Below are 15,352 nucleotides of genomic sequence, written 5' to 3'. Positions count from 1 at the left end.
ATGAAATTATGTTAATATTTCATGAATATGAACCCAGCTTTGAAATAGATCGACAAACTGGTCCATTTTGTTAACGTGCTAGTTCACTAGGTGCAGGAAGTCCTGTAACTCTACACGAACATATTATTCTGACTCCGAGCCGACCAGTCTTTGCTGTTACTTCTTATTGCCGCGTGCTTAGCGGAAAAGCAGCAAAAAGCTAACTTTAAGGTATTTGTTTTGTCCCGGTTGGTGATCCTTCAACCTTCCGTATTCGAGGCGACCATGGGACTACCGAGGGAGTTCAATAATGTATAAGAAGGATAATCTGAATCAAAGCAAACATTCTATTGAAATATTTTGTCTTTTGCAATCATAACACATCTTATCGAATGAAGCTTATTACCGGATTAGTACTTGCATGAATGAGCAACACGACGGGTCCCATACGTGGAGTAGGAACTGTCTACACTTTCGGAGCATCTACTTTCTATGTGGTGTTTTGTGTACTGGTTCGTCTTATCATCGTCTTTAGTTTTTGTGCCATGGCGTTTTCAGTTTTAATTTTTGAATGTCCCATTGGCATCTTCCGTTTCTTTATCCCCATATTTTTTTTATTTCATATACAAATAAATTCATCTTAGTTTAGTGCATGAAGATAAAAAAAAAACACTATATAAATAAACTTTGTGCGTTCGAAGCACTTTTCTAGACTTTCATTCATGATCACAAAAGCCCATTATTTGAAAGCTAAGGACGTTTAACTACTTGAATACGTATGAACGTCGTACCTCGATGCTAATGTTTACCAAAAACTACAAAATTGGATTCAACAGCATCAGGTTGGACTAAAACATTTTGATCTGATGAAATTATGTAATACTTTTTAGTAGACACTTTATTCTATATTTGAATTCAAGTAGGATTTTATAACAACATTTTGATTTTGATCCTTTGAATGAAATAAAGGTCAATTGGCAACATGGTTTTCTTATAAGTAATTAAATATTCTTAGAAAAAAGTGCGTGTAAGATTAAAAACTTCCTCTTTTAACTTAATACAAAGAAAAACAATTTACATTCCCTTCATTTGAACTATGGTGATTAGTTGTCTCATTGGCAATTGTACCACATCTCCTTATTTTTATATAGGTGTTAGATTACGTAATATGAAATCGTTGCAATTTCGACAATTGCCTTTTTCCTCAAATACAATTTACAATGCAATATGTCGACGTCAAAGTCCAGACATTTTGGTTACAGACAATGGAAGATATTAGTTATTTTACATAAATTGGTGTAAACTATGAGAAAACTTTTTAATTTTATTACATTTAGAAGATTTTCAATACATAAATTGTTAATTTCTGATCATCCTCAATCCAGGAAAAAGTTAAGTAACTTTTGGTAGTATTCTTTTGAGGATATAAACAAAATTTTACAGAAATCTTTCATACGTTTCCAAAATGTAGTATATATGATGCTATTTCTTTAAAAAAAAATATATGAAAATATTGGTCACCGAGCCTGTTTTCAAGTAACAATTTGTGAAATTGACACTTTTTGTAAGGAATATATAGATAGAATCAGTTATAATCTGTCTTTAGAACTGTCAGAATAATAAGTCATGGAACTTTTCTGTATATAATAATCTTTATTTACCAAAGTCATAAAAACTATAGGCATACAACATATAAACTACACACAGTATATATAGATAGCAGAAGGTAGTGTGAAACATATTACAACATTTTAGATCTTAATTTTTGTGCACGAAATATAAATTTACCCAAATTACATAGTTCTCTAAGATTAATCGAATTCATTAATTGTATATATTTACAAGGTTTTTAAATTACATTACGTTGTAGTTTTCTATGTTGTGTTTTGTGTACTGTTGTTTGTCTTTACGTCGTTTTTCGTTTTTTTTTCCATCGCATTGTCAGTTTGTTTTCTCTCGGGGAGTGTTTTTGTATTATTTTTTACAACTGATGGAATGATACATTTTTGTTTAGTATCATTATCTAAATTTTGGCATGGTCTTATATCAAAAGTTCATAACATAGATAAAAAACTGATAATTTAAAAAAAAATATATATATCAAAATATTTGTTTGAAATAAGGAGAAAAAAAAAAAAATAAAATAATAATAAATAAATAAAAAAAAAAAAAAACACAAATAAATAAAGAAACAGATAAAGAAAGAAAATGAAAAAAATAAATTAATAAGATGAATAAAATAAATTAATAAGATGAATAAAATAAATACATAAATAAATAAAATATAAAAGAAATAAAAGACATAAAATGAATAAATAAATAAATAAATAAAATAAAATAAAATAAAATAAAATAAATAAATAAATAAATAAATAACTAAATTAAAGTTAAATAGATTAAATTAATCCAATAATTGAAATAAATAAATAACTATTTAAAAAGATAGACTAAGTGCTGTTCAAAGTTGTCAAGATCTGTTTCGAGTAGAAAAAATAATAATTTACATCTATTACAGTGTATGCGTCCCAAAAGCTTTCCTAGTTTTTACCTGCTTCGGAAAGGTTCAACTGTTATCAGTTCAAGGGTAACACGGTCCAAAACGGCTCTAAGGTAGAACTGAACAACACTGTTTAAGTTTAGAACTCAGATTGCTTTGGAAAGCTTTAAAACCCATAAGACCTTTCAAATAAGGTCAAAATTACAAATTTTATTATCTTGGCATGACCTTGATCTTTGACATTCTGATGTTTATCGAGGTCTATGGTCCCCAATGTCATTGCAAAACATCCCATGCCTGTATTACATACCAATATCAATAAATATGTGATAAATCATCAATTTTAACATTTCCGGGGTAATTACTCTAAAAAAAATTCACTTATCTGTTCCCGACAAATGTAGCAAATCTGTACCTCAATGTGCTTAACATTGCGACCAACTGTTTTTTTCTTTACATATTACTGGTTCTGAGTTAAACCGTTATTAAGCAAAGGTAGATATTTAGATCAGGACCTTGATTTTGGAATATAATTCAAGGTCATGGATCAAGGACCTCAAATCAAGAGGTCATATATCTTAACGACTTACGGTTTATTTGATTTAGCGAGTTACCGCATCATATAGTCACAGGGGTATAACCAAGGAGTCTTTTAATCATTTCACTCCAAATATAATGAAGTTCCAGGGTAAGTTCCTGGACAAATTTCACTCTTCGTTTTTTTCTACCTATTACGGTTACACATACAAGGTTTCCGGTTCTTGATAAATCCGTTCCGACAAAATTTTACAAGGTGAGTTCCGCATAGGTATTTATAACACAGACACAAATTTAAGTAGAACCGTATTGCGTCATGTCATACGGTTCCGGAGTCAAATTTTGTAAAAAAATGAAAATCATAAGAAATACAGTAATTTCTTTTCCTTTGGAAAACAACAATCTTAATTAGATTTGGGTGCACATTTCATTAACGCTAAATTAGAAAATTCAAATAATTATACCGAAAAGGTGAATTCGATATCCCTAACACACTCATATCAATCAAACGGAAATTTCAGTGGCAATTTTAAACATATCATTGTTTATGAAAATGTGTGGGGCAACCTTTCTGCATATAAATTTCAGTCTTTAAATAACTGTAACTCGATCTGAAAAACAATGACTCTCTTGACAATGAAGCTATCAATAACATGACATCTGAAAGTACCTGTTATTGCGCGAGACATTTCAACTGACGTGTGGGTAAAATATTTGTAATTTAATAACGTAGAGCATCCAATGAGAACATGATACGTCTTCCCTGAACGGCATTTAATTATGTGCCTACAATTATAGATTGCATGTTAATAATTTATGGTATTTGATACAGTAACCCGCGGACAATAACGCACTGACATGTATTGCGTCGTTTTCGATACTTGTTTATAGAAAGCTTAATAATTAATAAATTCGCAGAAAATGGGTTATGATTATCACATTGATATCTTCCGTCTCTTAGTTTTTTGTTTAAATTTGAAAACAGCTGCAAGATGTGGTTCCTGTATCTACTACGGGGCTTATGTAAAACAGGTACATGCAGACTGATTTCTTTTCTATCATAAATAACCTCATACAAATTGAGAGTGACTCGTACAACGTTGTAATGCTAGGAGAGAATTACTGCACGATGATATTGTTTTCAAAATATGCTTCGACGTCGCATACTGTTGTATAGCGCCAACATGAGTTATACTATTTCTAGCATTAAAATATCATGTTTTCTGCTGTATGTGCCTATATGAATTGAGGAATATTTTACTTAAACGTCTGATTTGTGTCTTGGCCTTTTCATCGAACTTGACACATGACTTGAAACTAGAATCTGTGACAAACATGGTGATTTCCACTTTCTAATCGTGTACGTTTCATTTCTCATTAATAGTATACCCTCTGCTCTCTAGTAATCTAATTCCGTTTAAATATCTTAATGAATACGTTACGCTCGTGCATGTTCACACTATATGGACTTCAGTAACAGGAGTGTGCTCCTTACACAAAAACTGTTCTAACAGAGTTCTGAAGAAGAACGGCTGCAATTGCCCCTTGTTATATAGTACCGTCAACATTACGAATTGGTTGACCTAGACGATGTTGCTGCTCCTAAACTCATTAACGACATATTTTCGCGGTCTCAGATCTTAATATACCAGAATAGTCGTCTGATCTATATTTTTACTGATTGTGTACTGTTCTCGATTGTGACATTTTAACTCAGTTGAGGCTCGCATGGCGGGTGATGCATGTAGAGCAGGAGACGCTTATCCTGTCAACACACCCGATCTCGCTCCTTTTGGAGTCCATGCGATTCCGTCGGCTTTTGTTTGCTACCTATATTTGAATTTTTAATCGATTTATGAGATTTGAACATCGGTAACTAATGTTGTCTCAATTTACAAAAACAGACATATCGGCAGCGGTTTTTCTTTTTTATGCCATTTTTTTTAATACAAAAGTTTGTCCAATTGGTTGGACATTTGAAAACATTTCAAAAAGAACTAAAAAAAATCCCTTTCATTTGTGTTTATCTTATCTGTCCCCGTTTTGTGAAAAGTAACATCCGCCGGTAATTATAACCACTTCAACAGTTATGCAAATGAAAATATTACTCATTTGCTGATCTTGAGCAACATCCGTAGATGATAAGAGATATCTTCAAATTGAGAGCATACGATACAGTCTTGATCCCTGTTGAATGTTTGACGAACATAATATGTATACAAGATTTTTTTCACCTCATCAATTTAAATATGTAATAAAAAATATACCTACATGTGCTACTTACGAAATAAATGGGTTCGAAATTTGAGACATTTACTCGAAATCTCAGTTTCTTGGATATCTCTATCCTTCACACAGACATACCTAACTATTTTGTTTCAAACGATAAGCACATGCGAATTTTTGTAAAAGCATTTGGCATATCTTCTTTATGTAAATATGCTCTGAATTTGTGCAACAATTCTTTGGAAATAATTCATTTTATTTAATTTTCATGAAAAAAACGGAAGGAAATTTTTGTTGTATATTTATAAAAATTGGTACAAATATTCTTCACACATAATCAATCCAAATGTCATTTTTAACGAGAACGTCCAGGTACTAGTTTTGGAACTAATGATTAAAATCAGTGAAAAAACATCTTTCTCAGATATGTGACAGTTTGACCTCGCAAAAAATAACATTTAACATTAGCAACGTTATGACCCCTCCCCTTTATAATACAACTGTATCGTATGTACTCTTAGTAATTTGTTGGAGCAACAGAGAAAAGTGATGTATATATTATATATATATTTGGTGCCACGATACTTCAGTAGCACGAGTTCGAATCCCGGCCAGGGAAGAACAAAAAATTTGCTTCAGGAAATTTACAGATCTAACATTGTTGGGCTGTTGTTTAGACGAATTATATATATACAGAATGTATTTTCAGCCTTGTATCACCATCACTGCTGGTGATCCGATGGATACAATCTGTTGTAGAGTCGTCACTGGTTCAGATGTACTTATAATATATTTATTTCTGTGATTGCATCTTACATTAATTTGTAGGATCCTTTACAATAGATAATTAAGCTGATATGTAACAATTCCATCTTCATGCCTTATATAGCATGTACTGTGTTACGACGCTAGATAAATACTGACGAGGAAAGGTAACACCCGGCCACCGAAAGCTTTATTATTATAGAGCCTAGGTGGTCGAGTGGTCTAGCGCGTCGGGCATAGTGCAAGGCGATTTGGTACCACGATATCCCAGTAGCATGAGTTAGAATCCCGGCCAGGGAAGAACAAAAAATTTGCTTCCGCAAATTTACAGATCTAACATTGTTGGGCTGTTCTTTAGACGAATTATATATAAGGTTAAAGTAATATACGTTATCCGGTACACAGTGTATTTAAGAATCGTACAGTGATATCAATCGTTGGATCTAAATTCAATTATTAATAAGGTTGTATCCGTTTAAGGAAAATCGGATCAGGTTAAATAATGGTGTAACTTCATAAATCAATATGTGAATAACGGTGTTCATATTTTTTTCTTTTAAATCATTATTATGTTATTCAGGTATTCGGTTATCGTAATAATCAATAAGTTTAAACTTGCTTTCGCTTAGATTGTTCTAGACTCCTTTATTCATAAATGGTTTCTGGTGGGGTTCTTATTGTTCAATATTCAGTTGCCTGTGTTGCGTTTTTTTTTGGTATGGATTGTGTCTTCGTATTTTTCTTTATGATATGATTTCGCCCGTCTTTCTTTCATTTGTTTTATTGTCTCCTAAATAGTATCTTCTTTTTTAGAGACATTTAGTTAGATATGCAGAGACAAAATGGTTTTAAATACAAGTTTATATTTGTTCCCTTTTCACCTAGGAACCTATATTTCAGCGCTTGTCTTATTATCGAAATTTCAACCATCCTCAATGCCTGTTATGTTGTTTTGGCTCTGGTCATAATATATATTTTATTGCAGTGGGAAATATTGTAAGTATTGACGCGTCTAATTAAACATAAAATGCTGTTCAAAAACACAGTTTGAAACAAAATCACTGAATATGAAACGCTTGTCCCTCATGTTTCCTCTTTTACCACAATCGACTTAATTTTATTGGATAAACTAAACCTTACATACTATGAAGATTCGCGTGACGAGAAGTGCATAGCAGGAGACGCATACCTTGTCCTCGCAAACGGTCCCATTTCGATTGTACGCGATTGAAAGTTTTCTATGTCGTGTTTTGTATATTGTTGTTTGTTTTTTGGTCTTTTTTTACCATGGCGTTGTAAGTTTATTTTCGTTTGAATGTACCTTTGGTATCTTTCGCCTCTTTCTTCTATAGGTTTGCATTTGCATTTGCAATGGAGTTCGGTATGTAGGCGTTTGTTTTTGTTGCAGTTCAGTGTTTCTGTTGTTCCGTTGTTTTCCTCTTATAGTTGATGTGTTTCCCTCGGTTTTAGTTTCTAACACGGATTTGTTTTTGCTTAATCGATTGATGACTATTGAACAGCGGTATACTACCGTTGCCTTTATTTATCAAATATATGACATATTTCACTTATGTATCTAGACATTAAGCTGATATATCCTCCTTTCGCTAGTTTTTTGTAACAAGGTAGAATCGGTCTGATGTCCTGTTTATTATATTTGGTGTTTTCTCTTTTCATTTCTATGTAATACCTATTTGGGAGCGTGCGTGGATTGTTTGTTTTATAATCGTTTTATTTGTGTAATTCCTAAGAATGTTCATTTCCTGTTTATAAATATACTAAAATTTCTCTCACGGTGTTGTATTTCTATTTAAAGGAAAATTAAATTCTTTTAATTTATTTGTGTCTCGCTTGTGTCCATTACATGTAAAATCTCACATTTCCGCAAATCGAGTACTTTGACTAAGTTACTTCCGATCTTTAAACCTATATTTAATAGCACTTCAATTATGCAAACAACAATACATTTCAATTTCCTGATCGTGGGCAGCCTCCGTTGATTATAAAATATCTATTTTTATCTGTTATTAGAGGACATAATTGTTTGTTTCAAATTGAACTACTGAATAATATCAGATTTGAAAACACAATCAATACAAGGTCTATTCAATTTAAGGTATTCTGAGTCGACTAACATTTACTGCAAGATTTTTAGTGTTTTTAATTCGATTAGAAATGATGATTACTTAAAAGGATACAACATCAGAATTAGTATTTGTTTTAGGCATCTATGGCCTGGTAAATGGAGTAATTTGATAAAATTGATCTGTAAAAAAGAAGTCCTGTTGTACAGAATAATCTCAGTAAAACGACAAAATGATATAAGTAGCATCGAGCATCTCCCATTGATTGTTTCTCTCCATTTTATATTAAATCTTATTGAAAACATAATCAACAGTACCGATGAAGCATACCAAATTTACTATGTCATAAAAGATTGACACAACATAAACTCTCAAGAGTGCTCTAAAAAAGCAATAACATATTTTGTTTTCAAACAAATACGTACAAGTATTTGTTTTGCATTTTATATATATTTAAGTTAGTTTTCCTCACTAACACTAAATTCGCCCTCTTACTTCTTGCTAAAGACACAATAGACAGCATCTCTAAAAACAACCAATCAGCCTAAAACTGGATAATGAACAACATCCATTAAAACCTTGGATACAGTTATGTTCAGATTGTATAGATAGTGTATCGTTGAAGACTGTATGTTGTTCTTTAGATGTATGTTGATATTTTTGTTGACGGGTTGCTATCTCTTTGCATATACCCCATTTCTCTTCTCTTCTCATTGTGAAGATAAATAAATACGTTTTGCACTGCTATACATGACAGTTGCTAGGTAAAATCAAGATTTTGCATTATTATCCAATCATGCTTTTATAAATTATAATTTTACAGAACAGAAATGTTGCAGTTATGGACTCTACTGTCCTAATTCCGATTAAGATATGGAAACACTCATTGACAATCATACCACATCTTCTTTTTTATATATCATTTCCGCAGAGCGTTGGTATTCAAATGTTCATGGAATATATACTGTCTTTCTAATGTATTTTATCAAATTTTTCTAAAAGTATGTACAATATTGATTGATTGTTGGTTGCTTAACGTTGCATCAGCACATGTACAATAGTATAAAAACATTATATAAAGTTATGAACAATAGAATAAAACATTATATAAAGTTATGAACAATAGTATTAAACATTATATATTATACATATTGTTTTATCAACGCATAAGTACAATTGTGTATTTTGAATTACCAGTTCTATAAATGTCTGTAAAAATACATTAAAAAGCTATAAGTAAAATAACAAAAATACCGAATTGCAAGGGAAATTCAAAACGGAAAGTCCTTTATAAAATGGCAAAATCAAAAGCTCAATCACATCTAACGAAAAGGAAACAACTGTCATATTCCTGACTTGGTACAGGCATTTCCTTATGTATTAAATGGTGGATTAAACCTGGTTTTATAGCTAGGTAAACCTCTGACTTGTATAACAGTCGCATTGAATTCCATTATATTGACAACAATGTGTGAGGAAAACAGACAGACATAATAGGTAAAAACGTCAAAAAATGGTGTACAGCAGTCAACATTGTAATAATAATCTTAATCACTATAAAAACATATAACTGTATCAACAAAGAAACACAAAATGTATATTCAATTTGTAATTAAAAAAAATATACAATTAAAACATAATTAATACCTATAAAAAGTAACATAAAAGTATATATATTGTTAACGATAATACCTGCAATATTTAAATTTCTGAGCAGTGCATCAGAGGGTGAATAACACGAATAATGCATAATATGGGGTATTGGAAAATAATATCTCTAACTTAAAAACTAAAAACAGTCATGCATACAAACGAAGAATTTCAACACAACAGAATTGTGTCATGTTTGTTGATGCTCTCTCTCTCTCTCTCTCTCTCTCTCTCTCTTAAATATTTTAAATGCTCATTAAGAAAATAAGGTACATAACAACAGTTGAATGGTTTTGCTTTATTGAAAACCTTTGAAATAAAAAAATTGATGTGTCATTCTTTACAATGAAAAAAGATAAGTCAGATATAATGCTTTGTGATTGAGTATGTTTTAATTCTCTGTTGATAAATTATCAAAAAGAAACTGTTCAACACACCATCATGAAAATGCTATCTTAGAGGGATTTTGCTATTTATTTCTTGTCTCTTTTAGTTACCCCTGTCCGTCCATCTTGATATAGATACACGATATGTCCGACTATCTCCTCCTACAGTTTTTGAGCTACAGTTTTACTATTTTGTAGGATGTTTCTACACATACTAGAGGTGTTGTCCACAGGATTTTAATTTTTTTTCAAATATTCTAAAAATACCAGGTATTTAGTCATTAAGGTCCTCACGTATTCAAATACTTATATATCCTATACTTTCAAAATTTTGGATGTGAGCGTTCCTGATAAGGAAGAATTCGGAAAAGCAGTTCGGTCGCACCAATAATGTGTAAATTATATATTTTCCTTCTGAACAGTATCATGATAAACGTACCCGTAACTGTATCTACTGAACACACAAATAAAACCTTAAATTGAAGCAATTGAATAAAGAAATAAAAGCAAATCTTTGTCTTTGCATACTATTCCAATAACCAACATCGAAACTCTGAGACATTGATGGATAAAAACTAGACTACTACCGAGGTAAATATCAATCAATGATGATTTGTAAAACTGTACATTGTAATAAAAATATTCTTTAAGGATGTTCGCTCCTCGGCTTCAAAATACAAGCCTTTTAAAAGACTATTATAAATGGAAAGAATATAGAAAAAGGAACTTGAACATTAGAAAAAAATGATAGGCCAGTGTCCTTGTTTTTGAGATATAATAAATTGAAAAGTTGGCGGGAAATTATTCTCCCTAGATTTTTCATACATTTAACATTGGGACCTGTTTTCTTTCAAACATTAGAAAAAAATGATAGGCCAGTGTCCTTGTTTTTGAGATATAATCAACTGAAAATTTGGCGGGAAACTATTCTCCCTAGATTTTTCATACATTTAACAATTGGATCTGTTTTCTTTCAAAAACAATGAATAATTAACAAGGATTTTATAAGATTTTCAAAAATGGAGTTTTTAACTATATGTTATAAAATTATGAAAAGAAAAGAAGTTGTAAGCAAACAATTTTTTTATTTGCACTATATGTATAAAACTAGAGGATTCCGAATATCTGACAAAAAGTCAAAAACAAGGGTAGCGAACATCCTTAAAAAAGTTGTAAAACTGGCTGCCATTAAAAAAGATTTTTGACACTAATAAAAAATTATTAATGGTGAATGCAAACCTAAAATGAACAATGTACAGAAGGAGGCCCCAACATGATTAAAGAGTTACAGTTTGCTATAAATAATGGTTAGAGGATACAATAAAATTAGCTTTCCATTTGCAAATTATCGACTAACACCTCTTTAACTGAGATGCCATTCCCACTATTTTGAAAAGAGCACTACAAATGCTGATTTTGAAACATACATTGCAATATTGTATACCACATGATAAGCCTAACATCTTTGATTGATATTGTACAATATGTAACAATAGATGAATTGAAGATGAGTTTCATTTTATTCTTATATTGAAAGATAAACGTAAACCATATATAAAACAATACTTTTGGAGAAAACCGTAAACTTTAAAACTTGTTCCCTTATTATCAATACAAAATGTAAAAGAATTTAATTATAAAGGGAAATAATTGTTTGCTGCTGAAAAACTTATAAATGTTGTGTATCATGCTCCGCTACTATTATTATACAATTGTATTTCAATATTATTCGCTATATTTTACTGTTTATACATGAAGGTGTGTATTAAAATTTAAGTTATATTTTGTTATATGTCTATAAGCTGTATTGCTTTGGGAAATAAAGTATTATAGGGCTTTTGTGTTTTTAATGCACGTCTTTAATAAATTTTTAGCCTGATATCTTTGAAAAGATTGTTCAAGAAAACTTCAATTTAAAACGTCAATAAAGAGCAGAAAAAAATATGCTTCCTTATTTTAAAAATTTGTTAGTGTTGCTGATTAAAAGCAAAAATATCTTTAAACCATTCGACTAAATGTTCCTGTTTCACTTGTTTGAAAGTCCATTAAATGTATATATCTATTAGGCAGTCGTCACCAAGTTAACATTTTCTATCTTTCGTATCTACAAATTGATTATTGTTTTTGTGTGAAACGAAGACTCCAATGTAAAAGTAACCTCCTCTTTCATCATCTGGCATGCAAAAATAAGCACAAAAAGTGACAACAATTGGTCGGTACAGCATAAATAATGCAATCATAATCATCCACTGATAAGTAAAAGCCTACAAAATTCGGTATACCTCATCCGTATTAGTTTAAACATTGATATACACGTGAAACAAATAAACTTAAAAAATAAGAAATTGCATGACTGGTGGTAAAATCATTGAACAAGACGATTGTGATATTTAACAAATTTACAGCACTTGTTATATCAACTATTCTAAAAGATGATATACGTTTATGTACGTGCATGTCGTATAAAATTTCATTTAAAACGTTTTTCTCCAATAAATTGTTGCAATAACTACCATTTTGATCTTAAGGAAGATCACAACAACGAAAGTATCAACCCTATAACTTATAGCAGTACTGATACTACAATGTCATTGTCTTTTTGTCGCAGAAATTTTCAGGTATTACTGTTTCAATAATCTACGGAATATCTATTGTTGGAAAGACAATCTCTAACCTACGAAGTATATATTGCTGGAAAGATAATCTCTAACCTACGAAGTATATATTGCGGGAAAGATAATCTCTGGCATCATTTGTGATCGAATAGTGCTTTTGCCTTGTGTCTTTTGTTGTGTGAAATGAAACAGTCTTCACTAAAGAAGATCAGATCATGTGATTTCACCTAGAACGTTATCATCGCATAAATTATTGCCATAACCACCACTAAGATGTTTTTCAAGGTCATGATGGCAAACGTATCCATCTTTATTGTTGTTAGTACTGGCATTTATGATGTCATTGTCATTCTTGTTTGAGGATGTTTCTTGTACCACTTCTGCATCATTGTTCGGATTATTTGTTGCTGGATGAATACACTCTGGCATGATTTGTGATCCATTATTTATTTTGCCATCTGGCATAAGATGGATAAAATCATTCGCTAAGTTATTTTTGATTGAATGTATTGGAATATGGACATTAGTAGCGTTATCTTCACAACTCAAACTGCAATTATTATTTTTCCTTATTAATATTGGTGGTGTGACAGATAAAGACTCATCAAGGGATGACAAAGGATGGTTGCGTAGTACAGAATAGTCTAGATCTTCAACAATGTTAATCGAGGTTTTACCATCAATTCTTTTGGTAGGACAACTTCTTTCATCAAGACATTCCATTGACTCCGATGAACTATAACTTTTAAGACCTCCCACCAACGAATCATTCGGAAGACAGCTTCCAGGATATATCTGTAAGGGAAGGTGTGTTATATATCCACTGGTTAAAACACTAGAGCTGTTTAGCTGGCTAGCTAATATATTTTCTGTTGAACAGTTAACGCTATCTAAAGGAGAGCAGGTTCCAATCCCCGAACTTAACAGGTCGGGTGTATTGACAGGGAAACATTTATTGGAAACATATCCACTATTTGAAGATACTGTTGCTGGATGTTTGTTTTGAATATCATCACCTTTGTTGTCACCCTGATTTTCTTCTTCTGAACTATCTAGTTCTAATTGTATTTCGTTATTTTGGGTGGTGAAAGATGGATGTGACAAATGTTTGCTGATTTTCTCAAAATCATTTAACGAACTTGAAGCAGATCCTTCAAGGATGTCTTTAGGTCTTTGGTTGGACTTTTCAGGGGATTCATGTTTCGTCATAAGTAGAGAAGAAAGGCAGGAAACAGGAAACAACGGAAACAATGAACTGGCAGAATATTCTGGTGCTGAATCATCTGGTATGGACAAAGAATCTTAAATGATAACAATATGTCTTAATAACATATGATTTATGTATTGACCATTATACGTATTTACAATTTCAAAAGAAGACTTGTTTGTTTAATCCTTATAAAGTGTATATATCTGACGGATGTTATTTGGTAGATTTATAATCATCATAAAAAAGTGAAGACCTTTTTTACCATCTCTGTTTGTTTTTTTAAACATATACAAATACCATCAAATATCTTCAAATTATCACACACTTAAATGTTTTCTACATATATATCGATGTAAGGGGAATGTATTAAAAAGCCATGCGTATCTTTTGCATTCAAAACAAAAAGGTCTATCAATCACATCATTCATATCTAATAAGAATCTTCTTGTCAAAATAATGTTTTAAATATTGTCTTTAATTTTTGCATAAGGTCCTATTTTTCTCTGACTGTTTTGCAATTTTACACTTAATCCATAGGATGTGTGCTGATTCACATGAGTCTGGGAAACGTTATTTATTTATTAGTTGTAATTTGCCTTAAAATAGCTTACAGTAACACTGAGTACTCTTAGATCGTACTTTGTGTTTTACTCTTTTTTGTTTTTGAGTAGATATGATGTCATTTTTTATAGTTTGATTTATGTTCTGATCTTACACCATTGTTCAAGGTTTCGGAGTCAGGAATCTGGAATTCAGTGGTTGTCGTTTGTTCCTTTCTATCATTTTTGTAAAAAAAATCAAGCCGCTAGTTTTCTCGGTCTAGTTGTTTTACTTCCTGTCATACTGGAGCCTTTTATAGCTTCTTAATAAGTAAAATCACAAAAATACTGAACTCCGAGGAAAATTCAAAACGGAAAGTCCCTAATCAAATGGCAAAATCAAATGATAAAACTCATCATGCATAAAGCTACCAAGTTAATGATGCCCTTGGGGAATAATCCACCAGCAGCAAAGTTTCTTCTAGGAAGAACCTTGACATCGACTTGGTTGTAGTAAAAAGTAAAATCACCAAAATGTGGACTCATTTATTTTCGTGGGTACCAATTTTCGTGGACTGAGCAAAAATTGTATGTTCTTGGAAAGTTGATTTCGTGGTTTTGCCAAAATCTGCATACAATCCAATAGAAAATTTGTATTTCGTTGAACATTAAAATTCGTGATTCACCTTTACTCACGAAATCCAGGAAAACTGATTTCCCACGAAACAAAATGAATCGACAGTCTACATTATGTGTTTTGGGTCATTTTAAAGTCATTACGGTATAAGTTGCGTACATCTACGACATTTGGTTTCTGGTTGGCAGTTGTCTCGTTTGCCTTACATATTTTTAACAATACTTTTT

General features: G+C 31.4%; 1 protein-coding gene across 2 annotated transcripts in view; it reads right to left on the bottom strand.

Moving 5' to 3' along the window:
- Positions 1–15,352, bottom strand: part of LOC127708670 (uncharacterized) — a 117,553-nt gene that overhangs the window by 63,364 nt on the left and 38,837 nt on the right. Inside the window, exon 18 of one of the 2 annotated variants that reach the window (XM_052213811.1) lies at positions 9,054–14,040. The exons of the other annotated variant lie outside the window; for it this stretch is intronic. Within the exon in view, the coding sequence (XP_052069771.1) occupies positions 12,953–14,040 (1,088 nt within the window). The 3' untranslated portion in view covers positions 9,054–12,952. Of the gene's footprint in view, positions 1–9,053; positions 14,041–15,352 lie in introns of those variants that run through there. 2 annotated transcript variants of the gene reach the window in all.

The sequence above is a fragment of the Mytilus californianus genome, unplaced genomic scaffold, assembly GCF_021869535.1.
Source record: "Mytilus californianus isolate M0D057914Y unplaced genomic scaffold, xbMytCali1.0.p SCAF_1, whole genome shotgun sequence".
NCBI lineage: Eukaryota > Metazoa > Mollusca > Bivalvia > Mytilida > Mytilidae > Mytilus > Mytilus californianus.
The sequence above is the reverse complement of the archived record's forward strand: the minus strand, read 5'-3'. Positions and strand labels throughout refer to the sequence as shown.